Source organism: Cyprinus carpio, chromosome B7 (assembly GCF_018340385.1).
Source record: "Cyprinus carpio isolate SPL01 chromosome B7, ASM1834038v1, whole genome shotgun sequence".
NCBI lineage: Eukaryota > Metazoa > Chordata > Actinopteri > Cypriniformes > Cyprinidae > Cyprinus > Cyprinus carpio.
The window spans coordinates 15,188,148-15,199,977 of record NC_056603.1 but is presented as its reverse complement, the minus strand read 5'-3'; the positions used below and the strand labels follow the sequence as shown (position 1 = coordinate 15,199,977).

Genomic DNA, 11,830 nt, shown 5'->3' with positions numbered 1-11,830 from the left:
GGGTCTTTTATGGTTATTTTAGAAGGGGAAAAAACATCAAAAATACACCATGTGATTTGTTTCGCACACTGTGCATTCATTTAAACGGCGGTACAAAACAAGACATACAGTGGACCTGACAAGTGCACTTAATGCTGAAGACTGTACAGACGACGTACCCCACATAGCACTTTAGAGCTGGGTGGTTGAGAACGAACAGTGGGTTCGTAGTCTCGCGCGAACTCCACAATATATTTTTTTTTTTTAGTCGATTATGCTTATTATAAGGAGTCTCCCCCTACCGACACAGCAGTGCAGTACGACTCTTCTCCTAGTTCCGTCAAGAGACTTGATCCAGCGTTAAAATCAGACAGGCGAGACTACAATTCACTCCCTTCACGCTACCCCCAGCCCAGTTGTCCTGCTTTTGCTTATCGCTTTACGGCACGGTAACAATTCTGGCTGTCTTCATTCAAGGACAGGCAGAGGAGGGGAAGAGCCTGGGGGAGAGGCGCTGAAGCAAAGCCGGCTTGTGAACTGGAATCGCCAGGTACAATTTAGGCGTCTTTGTGGCTTCTGTGTGGTTTTACTTGGGCACTTCATATGTTCTTCAGCTGACTGATACAACAGGCAACACTGTGTAAAAATAATAAAACATACAGATGATGAGATGAGAATGCATGAAATCGGCGTCAGAGTTGGAGCGCATCAAGTCGGGGCATATTTACATTTCGTTTCATGTACAACCGATGAATGCAGCTGACTATTTATTTTATTATGGTTTATATATACAGAAGTATGTTGTTTTTCATGTTGTTATACAGCCATGCATACTTAAAGTGTTTGTAGCGTTTTTAATTAAGAATATAATAAACATTAGCGGCTTTGATTATTGCAATTTTATGTAATTTTACAGGCCGAACCGATTTTTGTTGCATAATTGTAATATGAATGACGGCCTTCATTTTCTGTTTTATAGTAGGCTACGCTAAAACGGAACATGTTAGAAACATGACAAATGCTGAAATGATGTGCATTGTGAACAAATATATATGTGTGTGTAAACAAGCATGCAAAAACGAATAATGTTGTAAGTATTCGATATTCGTGCCTTTGATGGTCATATTTGTGGAGCTAAATAATGGATGTAGGCTAATTAGACGTGCTGGAGAAATACACCGGCGCACGCGCACTCGGAGGCTCAGGTTCCCTGAAATGAAGTCTTGTTTACCTTCAGCACCTGCCTACTTGTAACCTTCCCGTCTCCTCTGGTTTTTTACCTCTTCATTAGAGCGTCAGTCGGCCGCTCGTGAGATTTAAATCCTGCTGGTGCGTAACGCTCAGATTGCGTGCGAGTCTGATATCTATTTACTGAAGTTCACCGCAAAGCAAGGTATAACATTCTGTCGGATTTCCCTCTCATAGCTTTCATGTCATATTAAACCAGATGAATTGGTTCATTTCGTTTGTTTAACACGGGTTCTTGTGTTTTGTTTATACACTTAATTTTAGCGCTTTCGTCCCTGCTATTCATGTTTCCATCATATGTCTTAATATTTTAATACAATATTACACTACCGATTTGAAAAGATGTTAAAACATTACTTGGATTTCTTTTAACACAATATCACAATTATGAGAACTTAGGGATGGATTTTAAATCATTTCACATCTAGCTTATTTGCGTGGGTGTTAGCCTATACCATTTCTCACCTTTACACTGGCAGTTTAGTAAGAGATAATCCAGGTGTAATATCTGTACACCTAGCAAAATGAAATATATCTGAAATATTCTTTTTTATTATTATTGTGCGTCCTCAGTATCACTTTCCATCTGTTAGTCTTTTGCTGTTTCCCTTTATCTATCATAGCCAAAGTTGAGATGACATCATCCTCCAGGCAGTGACAGTGACAAACTGGTGTCACATTTTCCTAAAAATTAAGTCCCCACACTGAGAAATGACTTAACTATACATTTTATGTCCATCCTTCTGTTCATCTTTTGCCATTGTGTAAATAAGTAACCTACAATTAATCAAAACTGAAGCACTTATGCTTAGTTGCAACAAACACCTTAAGTTAAGAACAACTTTAGTAATAACTGTAAGAGTATATTACATAGGGTTTTCTTAAACTTAACAAGAGCATATTTCTGGAAGTCTGTCTGATTTATTTACATTACAACACAGGCATATTGATTTAAGTTAGACAGCTCAAAATATACAGCATAACAAGAATGACCCACTTGGTCTCACAATTACGTAGAGACTTCTGACTCAGATGTTGATGCAGTTATGATAAGCTTTTAGACTTCAAAAGCTGTGCTCCGCTGGGAAAAGTTAATTATAGTCATACAACTGCCTCAGAGAAGAGCAATTAACGATAACACTCCATTGTACAGTCATGGCCAAAAGTTTTGTCAGTGACATAAATTTTGTTTTGCAAAGTTTGCTGCTTAAGCTGTTGTGGTGTTCATTTACATTGTTTCTAGATTATTGTGATCAGTGATCAGATGCATTTTAAATAATTGCTAAAAGCTTCTTTGGCCAAAAATGGCCAAAAAAAATAAAAAATATTCAGTTTTTTGATCCTGACACAAAATGACCAGCTAACATTAATTGACTAATCATATCAGCAGCACATGTGAAAGTGTGAATGAGTACTAGTCAGGTGAAATCACTATTAATCAAATTGTAAGAGCAGACTGATTGCTATAAAAAGAGGGAAGAAGCGCTTCCAATCATTGTGTTCTTGTTAGCAGTGGTTACCTTCAAAGAAACACATGCAGCCATCATCGCTTTGCATCAAAATGGCCTCACATGCAACGAAATTGCTACAAAGAACATTGCACCTGAAAGAACCATTTACCGGATCATCAAGAAGAGAGGTTCGACTGCAGTGAAGAAGTCCTCAGGACATCCCAGAGTGTCCAGCAAGCACCAGTACCGTCTCCTCCTGAGGAGTCAGCTACAGAATCGTGTCACCAGCAGTGCAGAGCTTGCTCAGGAATGGCAGCAGGTTGGTGTGAGAGCATCTGCACGCACAGTGAGGCCAAGGCCAAGACTTTTGGACCACGTCCTGGTGTCAAGAAGGACAGCATAGAAGCCACTATACTCTCCAAGAATTATTATTATTATTTTTTTTTTAATTGTTTGGAGAAGAAAAGGTGAACGCTACCATGAGTCCTGTGTTGTGCCAACAGTGAAATATCCTGATACCATTCATGTGTGATGTTGCTTTTCAACCAAGGCAGTGGGCGCTCTCATAATTCTGCCCAAAAACACTGCCATGAATAAAGAATGGTATCAAAACATCCTGCAAGAGCGACTTCTTCCAATGATCCGTGAGCAATTTGGTGAATATCCGTGGATTTTTCAGCATGATGGAGCACCATGTCACAAAGCAAGAGTGATAAAGAAGTGGCTCGAAGATCATTACATTGAAATTTTGGAACCGTGGCCAGGCAGCTCCCCGGATCTCAATCCCATAGAGAACCTGTGGTCAGTCCTCAAAAGGCGAGAGGACAAGCAGAAGCCCACAAATTGTGATCAACTCAGAGGACTAATAAGGCAAGAATGGATCACAATCAGTCAGGATTTGGCCCAGAAACTAATATTCAGCATGCCAGAGCCAACTGCAGAGTTTATGAAGAACAAGGGTCACCACTGTAAATATTGACTCATATTTTTTGCCAATAAAACCCTTTAAAACTTATGATATGCTTATCTTTTTTTTTTTTTTTCAGTATACCATAGAAACGTGGGAAAATAATCTACAAATACTGACGCAACAAACTTTGCAAAACACAAAATCTGTCACTGCCAAAACTTTTGGCCATGACTGTAGCATGCACACTTCCTCATCAATTAGGGATTGTTTGAAAGCTTAAAATATTCTGGTTGTAATTGTAATTATAGCGTCTCTACAGTTGGCTTCTGGACAGCATGAGCACAAGTGTGTATGTGTTGGCACGTGTTCACTACTGAGCACTCTCATATGAAATATTAGACGGACAGACCACGAAACAGAAAATTCCATCGTTCTCAGTGGTGCTCATCGAACTGTCAGTTTTGAAATGTTTTGGCCTGTTGGTCATGTCTCGCTGAGGGTACCAAGAAATTACAGCATGAACAGAACGTCATTTAGGTTTGCTGGTAGTATTAATTTGCTCAAAATCTTTGCTTCCACTGTTAGGGAGATGGAAATTCTGACTAATCTAAGTAACTGTGTTTACTCTAGACTTTATGCATTTTTTTGGACCTGCTTGTGGTCCTTACAAAATTAACAGTTTACTTTACTGAATTGCAAATAGAGATTTTAAAGGTTTAATTCAGTCCTTCATTAACAAAAAGGAAGCAACAGTCTTGGAGATGGAAAAAAATATTGAAATCAAGTACAGACCGATCCTACAAATAAGAAAGTGACATGACATACAGCCAAGTATGGTGACCCATACTCAGAATTCGTGCTCTGCATTTAACCCATCCAAGTGTACACACACAGCAGTGCTCTGCATTTAACCCATCCAAGTGTACACACACACCCAGAGCAGTGGGCAGCCATTTATGCTGTGGCGCCCAGGGAGCAGTTGGGGGCTCGGTGCCTTGCTCAAGGGCACCTCAGTCATGGTATTGCCGGCCCGAGACTCAAACCCACAACCTTATGGTTAGGAGTCAAACTCTCTTACCACTAGGCCACGACTTCCCCGATGCAATAGGTATAGACAGGCTCTTAATTTACATGGCAACAGAGTTCAACCTGAGATAGATTAAGGTTGGCTTGCAATGATTGTGACAAATACAAAGAATGAAAGGGACAAATATGTGAAATTATGGTTTAGCACTAAAGTTTCTCGTTAAATTGAAAAAGCCAGGCTATCATACTACCTCATAGTGGATAGTTAGACACTGAGAAAGCTGTGTGTTTAATGACATGATGGTGTGCACAACAACATGTAATCCCAAGCTGAAAGTAAACCCCCCAGTGAACTTCATACATGGATTCCAGGATCTAATTTGAGTCTGGCTAGTCTCTCCCCCTCTGCCTTTCCCCGATCCCCGCTTATAGATACCCTTGCCCCTCATTTCCGGCATGCAGCTGTCTTTTAAGATATTAATAAATCCATTGAGATGCTGTGACTGATGAATTGCATTGCAGTCCCCCAAGCCTCTTTTCACTATTGAGTCCAATATAATCTTGCTTGTTATTTTAAGATCAGTTTCTGTGAAACCACCAATAGATTATGTAATGAGAAGTCTAGTTTAATGCATTTGGCACCAATTCCTAAGATATCTTAATAATCCTGTAAAGACTGTATTTCATTCTTCAGCTCAAAAAAAAAAAAAAAAACAATATTTGTGAACTGTTTTTCCATAACATGATGGTAAAAGTTCACTGTATTGACAAAAAGAAAACTTATAAAAATATATAAATATTTATTTATTTATTTATTGTAATGCAAAGAAGAAACAAAGTCATAATGGCTTATTTTTGGGCAAACTGTCTCTTTAATTGTGTAAAGGTGGATTGCCAAGATCACTTAAGTGATGCTTTGTGTAGCATATGCATAGCAGATAAAGGGTTGGATGGACAGAGAGGCAGATGGACCGGTAGAGAGAAGTGACACCCTCAAAAATAGAACCCCACACAGGCAAAGGAGGCGGGGGAACAGAAATAGCCTTGTTTAGACAGACACTCACACAGCTGCAGTCAAATTCATGTGCTCCTATCCCTAACTGTGCCCCCAGAACTAATCCAGTCAGCACAGCAACCAGGCAACATGTAAAACATAAACATCCACCTCACAGGTGTGTTTGTGGGTCTTAGAAAGTGAGCATTAATCTAACAACCTACAGCTGAGTTTCTCTACGCATCAGTCCCTTTTTGGTTAGTCACACTGTTATATCCTGTTTGGCCTTGAAGTCTGTGTGAACATTCATTCAGTCACACTAAGTTACTTTAAATCATTGTTTTATTATACATATTAATTAAATTTAATGGATCACAAGTGTATTTTGTTGCATTTGTCTTTTGTCTTTAATTTACAGGTCATACTGAGCTTGGCTCAGAACAGTGAGATCACAGTAGTTTACCATCCAACTAAAGAAAAGACACCATGAAGACCTCAGACATTTTCCTTCTTCCTGCTGTGCTCCTCATGTTCCTCTTCCACTGCTGTCTTGCACAGAGTGAATCCGACCTAGTAGTAGCAACAAGGTTGGGCCGTGTGCAGGGTGTACGCTTGCCTGTTCCGGACCGGAATCATGTGATCGCTTTCTTGGGCATCCCATACGCTGAACCTCCTATTGGGAAGAGACGTTTCAAGAAAGCAGAGCCCAAAAAACCCTGGAATGGAATCTTTGAGGCTAGAGACTACCCAAATGCCTGCTATCAATTCATAGACACCTCTTACCCAGGCTTTCCAGGTATCGAGATGTGGAACCCCAACAGAATGATGAGCGAGGACTGCCTTTACCTTAATGTGTGGGTACCTCCTACCCCTAGGCCCCAGAACCTCACAGTAATGGTCTGGATATACGGCGGCGGCTTCTATAGTGGCTCCTCCTCTCTTGATGTCTATGATGGCCGGTACTTGGCTTACACCGAAAAGGTAGTGGTTGTGTCTATGAACTATCGTGTTGGAGCTTTTGGATTCCTCGCCCTCAATGGGTCATCTGAAGCACCAGGAAATGTGGGTCTCCTTGACCAGAGGCTGGCCCTCCAATGGATCCAAGAAAACATCCACTTCTTTGGCGGTAACCCAAAACAGGTCACCATTTTTGGAGAAAGTGCTGGGGGAGCATCAGTTGGCATGCACGTTCTGTCACCGGACAGCCGCCTGTTCTTCACTCGTGCCATAATGCAGAGTGGTGTTCCTAATACCCCCTGGGCTACTGTTAGCTTTGATGAGGCCCGTCGGAGGGCCAACTTGTTGGGCAAACTTGTTGGCTGCAGCGAGGGTAATGATACTGAACTGGTTGACTGCCTGAGGAACAAACATCCACAGGAACTAATTGATCAGGAGTGGCAAGTTCTCCCCTATAGCAGCCTGTTCCGGTTTTCCTTTGTACCTGTCATAGATGGCGTTTTCCTTCCTGACACCCCAGAAGCCATGATTAACTCGGGTAACTTCAAATACACTCAGATAATGTTGGGTGTAAATCAGGATGAGGGATCTTATTTCTTGCTGTACGGTGCGCCGGGATTCAGTAAAGACAATGAGAGTTTGATATCTCGAGAAGACTTTCTTGAAGGTGTGAAGATGGGTGTTCCTCATGCTAATGAGATTGGCTTGGAGGCAGTTATCCTTCAGTACACTGACTGGATGGATGAGAACAACCCCCAGAAGAATCGTGATGCAATGGACGATATTGTAGGAGATCAAAATGTCATCTGTCCTCTGCAGCACTTTGCAAGGTCATATGCTCAGCACGCTAGCCTCCATTCCCAGCTGGGAGCTGCAGCTCCTGGGACACTAGGCTGGGCAAACTCAGGACCAACAAACTACAACAGTGGCAACACACATGGTAAGTCCATTATAATAGTAAAGAATAAACACTCTGGTGTGAAGAGGCAATATTTAATAAACTTGCTCACACTGTCAGTATGAAGTCCAAGACCACTAGGATGAAGAAGAGGGGATCTTAAATGTTAAATAGTTCAAGGCCCAGTTTTCTCAATCTGTACCAACCCTCTTTGTCCTTAGGTGCGGTGTACCTTTACCTTTTTGATCATCGAGCCTCAAACTTGGCCTGGCCTGAGTGGATGGGAGTAATCCATGGTTATGAGATTGAGTTTGTGTTTGGCCTGCCATTAGATAAACGACTCAATTACACTGCAGAAGAAGAGAAACTCAGTCGACGAATGATGAGACACTGGGCCAACTTTGCCCGTACCGGGTAAGAAAAATAGCAAACGAGTCAAGCCCCAATTAATTATTTGTCATATTAAATTTTTTATATAAAGGTTCAATTTATCTATTAGTTAAATGTAATGTTTTAGTTATGCCTGGAAGGTTAACTTTGTTTTCTTTTTTCTGTCTGCATGAAGAATCCCAACATTAACACTGATGGCAGCATGGACAGTCGGAAACGGTGGCCTCCGTATACTGCTACTGACCAAAAGCATGTGGCCTTGAACACAGAGCAATTGAAGGTGCACAAGGGTCTAAGAACACAGGTTTGTGCTCTGTGGAACCGCTTCCTGCCTCGTCTGCTTAACATTACAGGTAATGATCCCAACTGGTATATTCCACTCTCATGCAAATATATTTTCTTATATTTATTAACAAGGACATAGAGGAACTACAGAGGAACTGTGGGTAATTTTTTTAGAATTTAGTCTGAAGGTGAGAAACTGCAGGCTTGTGTTTTATGGATGGATCAATGGAATTTTTGGTTGTTTAGGAGAGGGAGTCTACATAAGTCAAATTAAATCATCTTACAAATGAATATATATATATATATATATATATATATATTATATATATATATATATATATATATATATATATATATATATATATATATATATTCATATATATATTCATATTGTATTATTATTAATATTCTGATTTTTTTTGTTTCCTTCTGTGGGCAAAAGAGGTTCAAAGAGCATACAGTAATAGCTTTAATATAAGCCATTTGCTATTTCTCAAGGAAATGCCTTGTCTGTGCAAATGTATCTTTTGTGCTTATAATCTAAACAAATGTCTTTTGCCAACTATTACACTGGAAGTGAACCAGAATATGAAGCAATTAAACGCTTGCTCTTTTAGGTGGGGGAAGGGAGGGTTGTGCAGGCCTGTCTATAGTAACTTAAATTGTAAATTCTCCTGTGGGGGCTGTTGGCAGCTGCTTTGTTAAATGGGTTTTAACTTTATAGTGAAGTGTCTGAGTAGTTTAATGGATTTAATGGATTCTTAAAAATCAACTCTTTTGACTTGCCTTTCTCTCAAACCCCATGCTGTTGTTTTCCTTATGTATTTTCATATTTCTTACCCAGACAACATTGATGATGTTGAGAAGCAGTGGAAAGTGGAGTTCCATCGCTGGAGCTCCTACATGATGCACTGGAAGAGCCAGTTCGACCATTACAGCAAGCAGGAGCGCTGCACAGATCTCTAGATAAATCTGACATAAATGTAAGAAAGAGAAAACTGATGACCATAACCCTTAATAGTCTCTTTTTCAAAACGGCAAAGGTTGCCAAAGCTTTTTCTTTGATTGCTGTCTCAGAGCAGGCATGAAAATGAATTTGTGAATGTTGCACTTTTATTCCTCCCTGTGTCAGATATTATTCTTATCAACCAATTATATTATGTGACAAAATATATTTGTGGTATCTTCCAATATATAAGTAGAGAAGGAGAATTCAAGCTGCTATTAGAGATTATCAAGTGCTACGGTCATCAAATGTATGTACCAGAAAAAAATGTTGTAGTTATATTACCTCTAAACAGTGAGCGTGCATGTCTGTTCCACTGGAACCTAGAAACCCTCATTTACACTGGTCCTCAGGATCCCACTTTTTTATTATTTTTGTTTGTTTTGTTTTTATCCTTTCTTATAGGCTTACATTTATAAAGGCTGCTTCACAGTACATTTATCTCCACTCTGTATCTGCCGCATCTACTATTTCATGTGCTAGTTTATCCCAGTTATCACGAGAGCTTGTCTGCTGTCCCTGCTTTCTGACTGTGGTCCAACTCAATATACTAATTCTTCATGCAGGAATCAGGAGCCATTTAATTTCATGTATGTTGTCTAACTGTTCTGAATTGTTTCTGTGTGGGCAAGTCTGTGTGTGTGTGTTAATGTACTAATATTTAAAACTATTTTTTATTTCGATTGCTACTTACATTGCATGCATTCTAGTGCCCACAGCATGACTCTTCTTGTGTGTATGTATGAGAGAGAAAGTCTGTGTTTACCATATACCAACTACTTAGGTCAATATATGCATTTATATGTGGAATATCACTAGTGAATTCACGCCTTCTTAGTTAAAATTTCATATGGGCATTGTACATTTGAGTGTTTAATCTTAGACAGAGAAAGTGAGCTTGGTGAGTAAGACTACTGTTGACTGTGTGCCAAAGGGTCAATATCATTTTTTTCCCTTGCTGTCTCCCTCTCTCGATGGGAAAGACTTCTCATTACGATAATGGAGGGAGAGTAATTCACTTAGTGCTCATTTGAAATGACAGCCCGCTGTGTCAGCCATCTTAACTCCAGCCCTACCTTCACCCATTTGATGCAGTGGGAGGATGATGAAGGAAAACACAGGCAAGGGGAAGCTGTGAGGACAAACAAGAATACAGGGTTTATAAAAGCCACCTCCTATCATTTTCTATATTTATTGTAATATTTGACGTATTTTTTTTTTAAAGTAAATTATTTGCATGATTGCATCAAGTATTGCATCAACTTATGTGGAGTGTTTTTAGTCAGCTTGAAAAAAAAAGAGCAAATATTTTATTTTTTCGTGTATTTATTCATTATGAGTGTGGAATTGCATACATATATTTGCATTTTGCCTGTGAATCTGGATCAAACATTTTGTATTTTACTGTCAATCATTCTTTCATATACACTGTCCCAGTGTGCATATTCATGTTTATTAGGAACCTGCTGAATTTGTGAATGCTAGTCATTGCCTGTCTCATTAACTTCCTGTCAGCCTGTTTTACTAAATCTAGTGTACTTGTCTAGAACCATTCATCTAGCGTTCTGTTAACACTGTGGAAGGGATCTGACTCGGTGCTGTTAAGACAGCAGGTCTTCCAGCACAAAGCGATTGGTCGGCACTAAGCATTTAACCACTGAATATGACTGGAATAATATAGATTAGCTTTAAACAATGCCATTTAAATGGGAATAATATATTGTACTAGCTAGACAAGAATCACGTGGGTACGGTATGATTATGCGTGTTTGTTTATGGGTTTGAATGGCAGCTGTTTTTTCTTCCAGTTCATCAAATCCCCTTGTGCATGCCCTTAACACCCCCTCCTCTGCATTACGTGCTTTAAAAATTGACTGTTATCCTCTCTGACGATATTAGTGCTGATGTCTGTTAATAATACACATTTATGGCTATAAAAACATTATAATAGCCCCGATATAGATTTTAATGTTAGCAATAACAAAATACACTTAAAATTGAATATTTATTTGAATTCATTGATGCTCATGTAATATCACTGACTTGACTGATCAAAACAGTGGTCATGAATTGACAGCAATGATCATGGATATTGTAACTGTCTGTAAATCAACTGTTTCTTCAAAGCAATATAGAGTGCCATATGCTATTTTATAGAATTTTTTTTTTTTTTTTTTTTTCAGTTTTTAATGTTGCTGTTCGTCAAATTTGCATTAACTTTAGTAGGGTTTTGTAAGTTCCCCAATTTTAGACATTTAGGCAAGCAAATGAGTTGCCATTGAGGATACCTGCCTCTTAAGTTCATCACAAAGATAAAATGTTATCTTTAAATATTATATTGTAAATCCATATTATTCTACCCCAAATATATGTAGAATATATATGCACATGGCTAAACAAGCATATTATGTTCTGCATTTGTTGCACTTTGACAACATACTCATAATAATAGCAATCACTGTTATTGTTGTTCTTGTTATTTTTTTTTTAATTATTGTTATTATTAATAATAATAATTTGGTCCAAATATTACCCGCTGTGTCAAATTAGTGCCAAACATGTAAAGTGACAGCATCGTGCAAATCCTCCGCATGGTGTTATTTGTCATATCCGCCCTCTGTGGGAACCATATCAGAAGCTTTCCAACGCAACCTCAATAAACAGTTACTGACTTAATTAAAGGAAA

General features: G+C 39.1%; 1 protein-coding gene across 2 annotated transcripts; it reads left to right on the top strand.

The window, feature by feature from the left end:
- Positions 1-262: 262 nt before the first annotated feature.
- LOC109049471 (acetylcholinesterase) lies at positions 263-11,830 on the top strand. Of its 2 annotated transcripts, none has more exons than XM_042727470.1 (5): positions 263-529; positions 6,027-7,505; positions 7,685-7,877; positions 8,028-8,206; positions 8,983-11,830. In XM_042727470.1, exons 2-5 carry the CDS (start codon positions 6,095-6,097, stop codon positions 9,102-9,104), a joined length of 1,905 nt encoding a protein of 634 aa, XP_042583404.1. In that variant the 5' UTR covers positions 263-529; positions 6,027-6,094; the 3' UTR covers positions 9,105-11,830. The 2 variants fall into 2 exon arrangements, 1 of the variants encoding a protein (XP_042583404.1); XR_006155166.1 differs by lacking the exon at positions 263-529 and adding an exon at positions 1,242-1,372 and having other exon boundaries at positions 8,029-8,206.